Below are 11,884 nucleotides of genomic sequence, written 5' to 3'. Positions count from 1 at the left end.
CAGTGCTGAAAAACATTCATAATTGTTCCACATTAATTTTATGTCTTATTTCAAACAAAATAGTTTAAAAACTAAGTTCAGTAAAAGTTATACGAGGAGTAATAACTTAACCGGAAATGGCCAGCACTTCTCGTGCATCGAGAAGCCAGAATGCCAGTCTCTCGCAGGCAACCCAACAACCTATTCGAGAGGTGGACGACAAAGTACGCGCCATTTTAAACTACATCCTCGATCACACTGCCCAAAAGATTCCTATCAAGGACAAGGATTTGGTGCCGGCGGCTGGCGATAGGAACGAACTAAAGAAGCGTCTGCCGCTGGTCACTGAACTGCTGGCCAAGCGATTCGGTATTTTGTTAACCCCCCTGGATGCGGGCTCAAAGACGTTCGTTTGCATTGCGGAGGAGCCGGTGGCCTCCATATACGAGCTCACCCCGGCACAAAGACCCCAGTTCTCGCTGCTGTACATCGTCCTCATGTATATCTTCCTGCGCGGCAACCGCATCGAGGACTCGAAGCTGTATGGCATGTTGGAGATGCTGAATATCCAGGACGAAGAGCACGGCTACTTCGGAGCCAATCCGCGCAAGACGGTCGACGAGACGTTCGTAAAGCAGCAGTACCTGAAACGGGAGCGCTCCCAGCTTAGCGCCTACGACGACCCCAAGACATTCTTCCTCTGGGGACCGCGCGCCAAGGCTGAGTTCTCCTACGAGCAGATCGTGCAGTTCGCCTCAAAGCTGCTCAATCAGCATCCCAAGATTTTCGATCACCACCTGACTATGTCCCAGGAGGGGGTACATGCGGAGCAGTAGGATCTCCAGTATACTTACAATATGATAAAGCATTTATTTAATTATAAATATTTGACTTTCAATAAAGTCAAATCGAAGTAAAATATATTTTGTAGACTGTGTCTAACATAACTAATAAAGTGGAAGAAAAAATTACTACAAAAAAATTTAACAAAAATGGTTATTAAAATGATATAAAGCCAAATGACTGCCTTTAATTATTTTTCAATTTGTATCCCTTCTCTCAAAAGCATACGCAGTATAAATACAACTATTAAAATTTAATAATTGACTACAACCAAGTTTTGGCCATATGGTAACCGAATTTTGTAGCTACTAGGCTCGCAAAGATCATACAATTAAGTTTATGTCCCATTAATTAACATCCCAAGGTCACAAATCACCACTTGATCATTGAGTTACAAAAACAGCGCGCCTTTCTATTTATTTAAAAACTATAACTCACAACGGATACAGAGACCCGGCCCTAATACTTTGCGTAGTCTGTGTCCATGATGAGCTTTCCATCCTTGTCCTTTAATCGAACGCGGCCGTTGGAGTAGCGAGTCTCTTGGCTGCCATCCGGGTAGACCAGCTTAACAGTGCCGTCTGGATACTCCCTTCGCTTGTTCAGTTTTGTATGAATCTCCTTTTGGCCGTTGGGTAGATTCAGAATCTTGTCCCCGTTCCGGAGCTGCACTAGGTGAGTTCCATCCGCATAGCGCCACTCCTCCAGTTTCTCTGCATCGCTGGGATCAACCACCTTAATGCTGTTGTTGGGAAAGTGGATCTCGATGGTGCCATCTTTGCGGCGATGCTCAGTCTGTCCATTGGGAAACTCGAGTATTTCCAAGCCATCAAGGTAGGAGGTGTGCCAGGTGTTGGTCTCGGCGTAATAATACTTCACTGTGCCCTCCCTGATGTCAGTCTCCTTAATGTCTTTATTGAAGTACAGCATGCGAATGGTCATGCCATCTGCGCTTATCTTCTTTAGATTGCCATTGGGGTACCAAATGTCCTTGCTTCCATCTGCATTCATAATCTCCCGCTTAAAGTCGCTGCTAGAGTTGGCAGCCGGCGGGGTATCGACTTTGGCAGCCGTCACTGGTGCCACAACTTCTTCCCCGTCTCCAGAGCTACTGGAGGCGTAACTCTCATCCAAAGCCTCTGGTTTTTTCTTGTTTCTGCCCAGGGAGCGACTGCGACTTCTCACTTGGGCACTACCGCTGCTCTGGCGACGATTTGGCGGTTCTCGCTGCTTGCCAGGCTTACCAGCCGTGCCATCCAAGGACTGAGCACGGCGGCCGTTCTCATCAAGGATTTGCGACGTGGAGGCAGATGGCAACTGAATTAAGATATCAGTTAATATAATACACAAAATTAGCCGCACTATTCCATACTCACCACCTTGGGTGCCAGTCTAGCAATGTTTCGGTTGATCTCCTGCAGCATTTTGCTGTTACTCTCGCGACTAATTTTGACCAGCTCCTGCTCCAAGCGCTTGTTTTCTCTGCTAAGCAGCTCGATCTCGTCCCGGTAATTGCGCTGCTCCTTCTCACTGGCCCGCAGTTGAGCTCGGAGCCGGGCCTGTGCGGAGACGTGGGTCTGCTCCTTCTGCTTGAGCTGCAGCTGCAGTCCCTCTAACTCCTGCTTCAAGGCGGCTATTTCCTTCTTTTCCTTAGTGTTTGCATTGCTCTTTTGAAGCCGCATCTGCTGCTCGAACTTGCGGCGCTCCTCCTCGATCTTCATGCGTTCGTCATGCAGGTAAATCTCCGCTTGGATCTTTTCGTCGTGGACGCGTTCCATGGCCTCCATGTGGTCCTGTTTGCACTTGGCCTGATCTAACTCGTGTTGCTGCTTGAGGCGAAGGAGCTGGGCGTTCTGCGCCTTGAAGTGTGCGATCTCGGCCTCAAGTTCCTCAAGACGAGTCTTAACTAAATTAGCCTTCTCCTGAAGCTCTTGGGTGAGAGGTTCCTCTGGGTGCTGACTGGGACTTGACTTCTTCTTCTGCTCCAAAGCCTGGAAGAGAGCGGACTTGAACTGTTCGAAGAGCTGAATATTGGAGCCATCGTTGAGGGTGGTTGCATCGGAGTATTCGTTGGTGTCATTGGAGTCGGAGAAGCGCACTCGCACTTGGGTTTTCCCCACCTGAATGGGTGTCGCTGTTAGGGTCTGGTCACTGGACTGCTGTTCGTCCTCTTCATCTTCCTCCTCCAATTCCTGGATCCGCACTTGGTCTACATGTGGCTGCAAACGCATCTGACGCACTTGCTGTGTGACGACAATATGATCGGAGTCATCAGCAGTGCCATGGCGCTGATCCTTGCGTGCCATAAAGGTACGAATGCAGCTGGAGTTCATATCAAAGTTCCCTTCAGTGGCTTTCTGCTCAAGAAGCTCGAATATGCTGACATTGCTGTCATCTTCCACTCGGATTTGAGCTGAGCGTCTTTGGATTTGAGCTGGCTTTATGCTTTGTGTGTCCAACACCTTGGCCCAGCAAACTCCTGTCATAGGACTGGCCTCCGAGGAGGCTTCATCATCGGCTTGAGTGGTCTGCCCGGCTCTGTTCTTCTGCTCCACGAATCGAACTCTTGGCGAAATGCTGGAGGCTGTGGTGGAGGATGCGTAGGAAGACTTGAGATCTGGCGTGGAGTTGCAGACATTCTTGGAGTTGATTAGCATCTGCTGGAAACGCTGCTCGTTGAGATCGAGTTGAGCTGGAAGTTTGTTCGCTGGAACAGGGGCGGCAGTTGGAGCAGGAGCGTGAGCAGGCGGTGACTTGCGCTTCTTGAGGATGCCCTTCTTCAGCTGGGGCGTGCGGAACTGGGGGTGGGCATTGGCGTACTTGTATCGCGGCAGGTTCTCCAAGCGCAGCTGGTCGGGATTGATCTTGAAGCGCTGCTTAAGACCTTCGCCGCGACGCAGAAAAGGACGCTTGGGCTTGGCTGGCTGCGGACTGCTCAAAGGAATCTCCAGCTCATGTTCGTCCCGATCAGCCGCTAGCCGCGGCATTTGTATGGAGTGATCATCGTCCCACTGCGACTCCTCCAGCACACTGTTCTCCTTGCTTTCCGCCTCCTGATGGAGCAAACCCAGCATTTTGTACATATTGCGCTGTTCTAAGCCGAGCAAAACGCGCTGATTGGTCTGACGCTCCTGCAGCAGTCTCTTCTGCTCGTCCTGCCAGCGAGTTAAAGCCGCCAGGCGCTGAGCGATGGCCTCCTGGTTGAAGGCCATTCCAATGGGACTTTCGTCGGGCTCCTGCATTTCTATTTCACATCGATTTGCGCTAATTGTTAAAAACGCTGTACGCGTAGTGGAATTTAAAAATATGACAGCCGCTATCCAACACTGCAAAAGTGGCAGCTCTGCAACCAGGGATGACTACTATTGACCAATATTATGGACAATTTAATTAGAATAAATTTTTTATTTAAAATACAACATTATAAACGGTATAAGCTTAAAGCTTGGTTTATATGGAAAAATTATATATCCGGATCCGCTTCCTCCGGCTCATCAAAGTCCTTTACGTTCACGTCGGCATCCTCGCCATACTGCAAAATACTGTCAATTTGCAGCAGAAGATCGCCCACGCTCTCCTCGTCCTGGGAATCCAACGGGAAAAATCTCACCAAACTGTAAAATATAATAAAATAATTTATATTTTTTTTGAACAATACAAAACAAACGAGTGCGACAAGTGGCAACGCCACCGCTTCGCTCGCAGCCCTCGTATCTCACACAAAAGCAATTTTCGACGCGTCGCAAAAGAAAAATGTGCTTGTGCAATTAAAATCGGTCGGGAAAACTAATAATAAACCATATTCGGTGCACCTAATTGCAAGGAATTAGTGCGTATGCGGTTATAGTGCGGCATTTGCAAAAACGCGCGCAAATAGTGAGCTGACGAAATACCACCAAAAATCCCAACCAACAAATCCCAGGCAGCCAGCAGCTACAAAAATCGCCTAATTTACGATACAAAACACTTTTCGGGTGAAAATCGAAAAACGCTGAATTCCGGGCACGGGCAAAACACCGCAGGAATTCAAAAATGGAGACGCCTGTCGAGGAGCACGGCATGGACCTGACCAAGGTGTCCGTGGTGCGGTCCGCCAAGGGCGTGGATATGCTCTGTGTGGACGACTATCTGTACCACTTCGACCGCATCGGGCGCAACAACACCTACCGATGGCTGTGCAACAGACGAAAGGACAAGGCGACCCCCTGCAAGTCCCGCATCTGCACCGTGCTGCCCGATCCGCTGGACAAGACGCGCCACGTCGTCGTGGACGTGGTCCTCGCCCACATCCATCCGCGCTGCAGCGATCATGAGGTCAACAAGGTGGCCCAGCGCAAGCGGCTCTCCGTGATGATGATGAACGACGCATACAGCACCACCCAGCCGAAGAGAGCCCGCCAGTACGAGCGCGCCAACGCCGGCATGAATCCGCCGGAGTTCATCTACGGAGGCATCGACACCTCCGCCGTGGAGGCCTCCTTTCAGTTGGACTTTGAGGTACGGCCGCAGCTCAACTGTACCTGGCATATGCCCCTGATATTCCCCTTAAGCGTATTTTAATATGAAGAACCTTGCTGTGTAAATATTTACATATAATAGTCCTCGGTCGGGTTACTATCCCATTTTCTAGAAAAATTTATGAATCGGATGCTTTCTTATCTCTGACTTTAATTTAGTATGGCAACCCTTAACTAGGACAATTCATATTCCTAAACTGCCAATTTTTAGGGTACATTTGAATTTATTCATGCTATTTTTAACACGGCTATATTCGCAAATACTTTCCTATTTTATATATTTAATTGTTTCACTATAAGAAATATCGCCTTGAAGGGCCGTTAAAAGGACTATAAATACCAAGTTTAGGTCATAGATGACTAACAAAAATACTATACGACTACCTTTACCAAAAATTAGGGATTTTTTGGGAAGAGATTTTTAATAATATTAACAATTTGTATAATATGCGAAAAGGGTAAGGGTAAACATATCTTAAAGATATTTGAATAAGGTAAAACATAAACTGAGGACTGCTAGAAAATGAAAAGGATAGCAAGAACATTTTCAATATAACTTTCTGAAGACCTCCTACTAGAATGAACACTTTGATTCGAAAATTTGTAAGTAGGCGGGCATTTGGATTTATGTTAATTTAAAGTAGTCGTAAGTTTTCTTTAAATGATAAACCACCAACATTTCTTCTTTCTGGCAGGACAAGGACCGCGTGTACATGCTGCGACGCCGCGATGGCCGTGTCATGGTCTGCATCGACGGGCATCTGTACTACCTGGCTGGAAAGTCGTACAAGGGTGACATCTTCCGATGGACCTGTGTGCGCAAGCGTGACATCGAGTGCACGGCTAGGATCTGCACGGAGGCGACTTTGGCAGGAGCACATCGACTGCACGCCGTCGACTCCGATGCTCATATTCATCCGCACTACTCGGCTGCCAAGCTGATGCATATGTTTTCCAAGCACCAGATCGTTCTGGTAGAGGACGAACAGACCTCGGATGTGCTGGCAGAATGCCCCAATCTGGAATACTTCGATCCGGAAAACACTTTCCATTCATCCCAGCGGTGCGATGATTTGGAATCCATAATTATCGAGGAGTGCGAGGATAACTACGATGTGTATGTAAGGACGGAAGAAGGCCATGGCGAAGAGGTTCAAGGCGATGAAGAGATCGAGGGTCAGGAAGAGGACGACGAGAATTTGCTGGTGGACCCAAAACTGGACCACAACAGAAAGTGGCCACTGGCATTTGATGTAATTGCCAACTATCTCCCTCAGCCGGGCTATAATCCGCTCACGGAGACGGACTTGACCAAGTTCACATTTCTTCCCTCGGCAAAGGGTCGGAAAGTACTGTGCTTGAGTCAGCACCTATATCACTTTGACTCCCAGAGCAGGTCCAATGGACACATGTTCTTTACTTGCATAAACCGACGTGACAAGGTCAACACTTGTCACGTCCGCATTACCCTGGATCCGGCTGAGGACGGACCAGTAGTAATTCGAATCAACGGGGAGCATACACACAATCCAGATATGAAAGAAATTGCTCGGCGGCTCAAGCAGCAGGTCAAGCTCAACCAGGAGAATCCGCAAAAGCAGCCAAAGAGCGAACATGGAGAAGATATCAGTTTCGAAAGCGACGAGGGGTCGGCCAGCCAGGGTACAGAGACCTATGAAACGGGACAGAGCGTTGACGAGAGCTACGAGCACATCGACACAAGCAATGTAGTGATGAAGAAGGTGATAAGCATCGATGGTGCCATCAAAATGGAACCCGAATCCAAGGCGAACATGATTGTGCAGTACCTCAAGGATGGAGCGGACAACATAAGCGCCAAGATCGAGATATTGCCAGACGCGCTGGAGGAGCTCGACCCTCAATCTCACGCTGCTTACGCCTCCACGCCCTTGCCAAAAGTTCGACAGCCCGAGATCACAAACATCCGCCGGCGACGCGATGTGGTAGAGCCGACAAAGGGTGCGCAGCCGGATATGGACCTTACCAAGATTTGTACCCTAAGGTCTGCTAAGGGCCATGAACTCCTGTGCGTTGATGGCTATATTTACCATGCCAAGAATCGAGGCGTAATCTCACGCAACTACTGGGTGTGCATCAAGAGCCGTGATCCGGACATCAATTGCAAGAGTCGCATCTCGACAGCCACCCAAAAGGATGGCTCCATTCGTGTACTTCGAGTGTACAACAGTCACAGCCATCCCTTCAGCGAGGATGACATCAAGCGAAGATTGTACAACGAGATTAACAAGAAGAATAACAAGAATCTAAAGTTTAGACCGCTCCACTTTATAGGAAAATCGCTGGAACAGATTCAGCAGGAGTATGGTGATTTGGCCATTGAGCGACTCAATGTGTCTAACATAAGCAGCGACATAGTGGTGCACAAGAAACCACGAGTGCCGGGCAGTCATAATAGCAGCTCCGCAGCATTATCCGTTTCGCACAAAGTTGAGCCTCATAATGATGATGAGGACGTTGTCATTGATGAGGAAGAGTTTCAGGATCAAGAGGAGGGCGAAGAAATGGCCCTCGATGGCGATCATCAATACGTTGAGATGGACAACACAGACGGCATTATTGAGGTCGTGGAGGAAGTAGCTGATGATATCGACGCCTACGGTTCTATTGAGTATGTATAACCATCCGTTAAAAACATGCTTTTATTTTGGGAATACATTATTTTATTCTCTTTCGAAAAATACTTTTATTTTTATTGCAATAAACAAAATTAAAACTCTTTTTAAAATATTCAGACACAACAAGAAATATTTAAAAATCAATAAATTACACAAACATCGAGTCTGCCGACTATTCAATTTAATATGTTAAACGCTTGAAACACATCCGCGTGACTTTCTTTAAAACATAAATTGATTTTAAAAAGCAAAGGATTTTCGCAAGCAGTGACAAAAAAACTTATTCAGCGCAATGCGAAAATCTCCAAACAATATGTAAAAAACACTAGATTAAAAGTATTCGGGGAACGAGTCTTACAATCCTATTCACGAAACTGGTTTACATTGTCATTGAAATGAACACCTGCATTATCTGGTAGCTTGGTAAAGCGAGATTGTTAGTAGCATTTGAAAGTTGCGCGAGCGCACTACAATAATTGTGAGTTTAACATTATTTAGTTTAAAAAAATCTTTAAAAAGACCAGAAATTAGCTGATATACACAAAAATGTATGCATAATGAAAATAGCTATAGCAAAAATGGAACCAAAAATAGAAATATTTCATTAAAGAGGCACTAGAGGCAAAGTGCTTTCACTTTTCAAGCTAGTGGCAAAACGCAAACCGGTCGAGCGAGGCACAAATCAAAAACTAATAGTTGCTTTGTACCCACAGACCAATATACACCATGAAACTGTACGCCGTATCCGATGGGCCGCCTTCCCTGGCTGTTCGTATGACCCTGAAGGCCTTGGATATTCAATATCAACTAATCAATGTGGACTTTTGCTCTTTGGAACATCGTTCTGAGGATTATTCGAAGGTATGCACAAAATTATAGAGCCCTGAAGATGTACTAAAATCTTAATGTGCTTGAACTTTCAGATGAATCCACAAAAGGAGATTCCCGTGCTGGACGACGATGGTTTCTACTTATCAGAGAGCATTGCCATTATGCAATATCTTTGCGACAAATACGCGCCGGACTCGTCACTGTACCCACAGGAGGTCAACACGAGAGCGATAATTAATCAGCGACTTTGCTTTAACATGGGATTCTACTACGCCCCCATTTCAGCCCACAGCATGGCACCCATCTTCTTTGACTACGAACGTACGCCCATGTCGCTAAAGAAGGTGCAGAACGCACTTGAGGTGTTCGAAACATATTTGGAGCGTCTGGGCACTAAATACGCGGCCGGCGATAATATTACCATTGCAGATTTCGCCCTTATTTCCGCCACGATTTGTTTGGAGGCAATTAACTTTGATTTGATGCAGTATCCGTTGGTGTACAAGTGGTACGAAACCTTCAAGGAGGAATACCCGCAGCTGTGGGAGATCGCTAACAGCGGCATGCAGGAAATTAGTGCATTCGAGCAGAATCCTCCTGACTTGTCCCAAATGGATCACCCATTCCACCCGACGCGCAAGGCTAAAGCCTGAAGCATTAGATTTAAGACCCTTTCAGCTAGGGGAAGTAAAAACCTTAATTTTTAATTCTTGTGAAATATTCAATATATATATAGGTATGAATATATATGATATAAATACTAATATTATTTGGTTTCACTCTTAAAATATTTTTGAAAAAAATTTCAATGCTTGAGAACGTATATTTGAAAGATAAGAAAAAATTAAATCTTAGAAAAGTAAAGCAAAAGCTACAAATTAAAAATTATCAAATAAAAAAGGAAATGTAATATTATGGATGACTTTTGTCTTTGTAAAATGCAATTCATTCAAGTTAGAGTACTGAAGCGTAATGGTATCAAACGGAAAGACTCGTATTTTAAAAGTAATTGGCATGGTCTGGAAATTAGCAATAACATAAAGGCTTTCTAAGAGTGATCTTAACTTATCAATATAATCTTTTATGCCAACCATTTAAAGTCTTTGGAAACCTATTAACTAATCAGCTTTTGTATTTACTGGTAAACACTATCAACCTCGTGTGTATCATTAACATTAAAATATTAAGCACATAAGTGAATACCTTTGTAATTATTTGTTTATAAAAGGAAAATTAAATTTTATAATTTCAATTGCGGAGCAGAAAGGTAATTTTTAATCAAGAGTTCCATAAGATATTTGTTACTGATGCCAATAAGGAACATTTGGGGCAAAAACTGATTCATCGGATGGGTCTTAGCACCATCGTCAGAGCGTACGGTCGTGTAAAACTACGGATTCAGGAATTGTGGTTTTAGAGTAGCTCACCTGAAATCCTCGATCAGCGAACCGATGGCCTCCGTCAGTTTGCCGTACTTCTCGCCGAAACCTGTGCCTATGGTCAGCTCCCCCATCAGACTGTGCGCATCTGGCTCCAGGTACATCTCCAGCTGCTTCCGCGCCTCGCTGCTCAGCAGATCTACTTTGGTCAGCACATTGACGTGCGGCTGCTCCATGTTGGCCATCACACTGAGTGCCGCCATGGTCCCGGATATAAACTTGGCCCCGTCCACCATGAACTGTGAGTCCAAGCAGAAGACGACGCAGGTGCGGAAGTTCCAGGACTCTAGCAGCTGCACCAGCTGCTTGCCCATCTTCAGGTGAGTGAATAGTTCTATTTGACCGGGCATGTCGAACAGGATGTAGTCGTCATCGGGCTCGCCCACCATTAATTCATCTTCGCCGCCGCACAGCTGGTTCTTCAGCCATTCCTGGTTTTCGATCAAGAACTCCAAACAGAAAATCAGGCCCCCATTTGGTCCGTAGTGCAGCTCCTCGTCCTCCATGACATCGTCCAGGTGGATAAGCTCGCGAATATCCGCCAGTGGGTTGTAGTTAAAGTGCTCCGCCGCCGGATCGAGGTTCACGACCTGGATGTTTCGCTTGGAGTCCATGGCATGTTGCTGCATTAAGCTGCAGTACGTAGACTGGGGAGGATTGGGATTGCGTTAGAACACTGGACGAAGCAGGTGATGTTTAACTGGCCATACCTTGCCACTGCCAGCAGGACCAACAATTATCTGTGCGTACCGCATCCTTGTATCTCGCACGGTTTATTGAACGCACGTTAAGCCTAGATACTCAGATCGGCTAAGAGTTGTTTCACTAGTCGAAAAATCTTATTCTTTGTAGTGTGGCCGAAGTTTTCAAAGACCACCCGCAATGCATGTAGCATGGTATTACTGTAAAGCGGCTGGGTTTGTTGACAAACGGAAAACAAATCAATTAGAGCAATTTAAAAAAGAAGAGTCTGCTGGTGCACAAAGAAATTAAAATAAAAATAAACGGAATGTTTAACGAATGTTTTTATTTATGTAAATTAGTTTTTTAAAGCTTCCTTTTCGTCCCACGGATGCTTCGCCATCTTTCCCGCGCCACCGCAGTTCATCTCCGAGTCCCAATGGGCATATTGGACCTTGAGGAAGTGGGAGCCGGATTGGGAACGGGGCTGATCCGCTGATGCTGCAGGAAGCACCCTGCCCATGGCTTCTCCAACTGTTCCTTAGCGGGCGCCCTATTTTCCTCCTCCTTATAGAAGCTGGTGGTTATGGTGTACGAAGTCCTAATGGGGAGGTCTTCGGAGATCATATTACTGGTGGTTCTGCTAAAAGATCCTTCTATTAGTACAACGCAACCAAATTATTTTGGCCAGATCTTACTTTCTTTGCGAGGACACGCCCGGCAGGATGTCCATGTAGAGAGCGAAGTCCAAGTCGGCATGTTCCTTCCCACTGGATTTCTCTAGTGGATCTCCTCCAGCACTTCAACTATTCTGCGGATTTGCCCCTGTTGTGGTATTGCTTCCTGTCGGTCAAGTCCCACAATATTGGACAACAGCTTGCATTAGGCGTCCTTTTTCATCTGCACTGACCTCCTTTTACCGTTTTTGGGGTTTTTC

The 11,884-nt window shown here is 46.2% G+C and overlaps 4 protein-coding genes across 6 annotated transcripts; 2 read left to right on the top strand and 2 right to left on the bottom strand.

Moving 5' to 3' along the window:
* LOC119559958 (melanoma-associated antigen B16) lies at positions 1-900 on the top strand. Its single transcript, XM_037873191.1, has one exon. It carries the CDS (start codon positions 117-119, stop codon positions 813-815), a length of 699 nt encoding a protein of 232 aa, XP_037729119.1. The 5' UTR covers positions 1-116; the 3' UTR covers positions 816-900.
* Positions 901-1,041: 141 nt separating this feature from the next.
* LOC119559944 (centromere protein J) lies at positions 1,042-4,131 on the bottom strand. The gene is made up of 2 exons (XM_037873171.1): positions 2,199-4,131; positions 1,042-2,139 (listed from the first exon to the last, which is right to left on the bottom strand). Exons 1-2 carry the CDS (start codon positions 4,062-4,064, stop codon positions 1,282-1,284), a joined length of 2,724 nt encoding a protein of 907 aa, XP_037729099.1. The 5' UTR covers positions 4,065-4,131; the 3' UTR covers positions 1,042-1,281.
* A 64-nt stretch (positions 4,132-4,195) lies between these two features.
* On the bottom strand, positions 4,196-11,122 carry LOC119559952 (GPN-loop GTPase 3). Its single transcript, XM_037873182.1, has 3 exons — positions 10,977-11,122; positions 10,255-10,913; positions 4,196-4,436 (listed from the first exon to the last, which is right to left on the bottom strand). The coding sequence occupies exons 1-3, from the start codon at positions 11,019-11,021 to the stop codon at positions 4,286-4,288; spliced, it is 855 nt and encodes a 284-aa protein (XP_037729110.1). The 5' UTR covers positions 11,022-11,122; the 3' UTR covers positions 4,196-4,285.
* On the top strand, positions 4,543-10,079 carry LOC119559943 (glutathione S-transferase 1-1). 3 transcript variants are annotated; one of them, XM_037873168.1, is made up of 4 exons: positions 4,543-5,319; positions 6,035-7,989; positions 8,710-8,857; positions 8,920-10,079. In XM_037873168.1, exons 1-4 carry the CDS (start codon positions 4,855-4,857, stop codon positions 9,478-9,480), a joined length of 3,129 nt encoding a protein of 1,042 aa, XP_037729096.1. In that variant the 5' UTR covers positions 4,543-4,854; the 3' UTR covers positions 9,481-10,079. The 3 variants fall into 3 exon arrangements, with proteins under 3 accessions (XP_037729096.1, XP_037729097.1, XP_037729098.1); XM_037873169.1 differs by lacking the exons at positions 4,543-5,319; positions 6,035-7,989 and adding an exon at positions 8,426-8,474 and having other exon boundaries at positions 8,920-9,591; XM_037873170.1 differs by lacking the exons at positions 4,543-5,319; positions 6,035-7,989 and adding an exon at positions 8,529-8,544 and having other exon boundaries at positions 8,920-9,591.
* Positions 11,123-11,884: the final 762 nt, after the last annotated feature.

The sequence above is a fragment of the Drosophila subpulchrella genome, unplaced genomic scaffold, assembly GCF_014743375.2.
Source record: "Drosophila subpulchrella strain 33 F10 #4 breed RU33 unplaced genomic scaffold, RU_Dsub_v1.1 Primary Assembly Seq354, whole genome shotgun sequence".
Lineage (NCBI taxonomy): Eukaryota > Metazoa > Arthropoda > Insecta > Diptera > Drosophilidae > Drosophila > Drosophila subpulchrella.
Note: the sequence above shows the minus strand (reverse complement) of the source record. Positions and strands in the feature narration are given on the sequence as shown.

What these genes read in the sequence shown, in the direction of transcription:
- LOC119559958 (XM_037873191.1), top strand. Translation starts at nt 117, where the DNA reads ATGGCCAGCACTTCTCGTGCATCGAGAAGCCAGAATGCCAGTCTCTCG.
- LOC119559944 (XM_037873171.1), bottom strand. Translation starts at nt 4,064, where the DNA reads ATGCAGGAGCCCGACGAAAGTCCCATTGGAATGGCCTTCAACCAGGAG. An exon ending in CTAGACTGGCACCCAAGGTG is followed by an intron (nt 2,140 to 2,198) that starts GTGAGTATGGAA and finishes ATCTTAATTCAG; the next exon opens with TTGCCATCTGCCTCCACGTC.
- LOC119559943 (XM_037873168.1), top strand. Translation starts at nt 4,855, where the DNA reads ATGGAGACGCCTGTCGAGGAGCACGGCATGGACCTGACCAAGGTGTCC. An exon ending in CCTTTCAGTTGGACTTTGAG is followed by an intron (nt 5,320 to 6,034) that starts GTACGGCCGCAG and finishes TCTTTCTGGCAG; the next exon opens with GACAAGGACCGCGTGTACAT. An exon ending in GACGCCTACGGTTCTATTGA is followed by an intron (nt 7,990 to 8,709) that starts GTATGTATAACC and finishes TTGTACCCACAG; the next exon opens with ACCAATATACACCATGAAAC.
- LOC119559952 (XM_037873182.1), bottom strand. Translation starts at nt 11,021, where the DNA reads ATGCGGTACGCACAGATAATTGTTGGTCCTGCTGGCAGTGGCAAG. An exon ending in GTCCTGCTGGCAGTGGCAAG is followed by an intron (nt 10,914 to 10,976) that starts GTATGGCCAGTT and finishes AATCCTCCCCAG; the next exon opens with TCTACGTACTGCAGCTTAAT. An exon ending in TCGCTGATCGAGGATTTCAG is followed by an intron (nt 4,437 to 10,254) that starts GTGAGCTACTCT and finishes TATATTTTACAG; the next exon opens with TTTGGTGAGATTTTTCCCGT.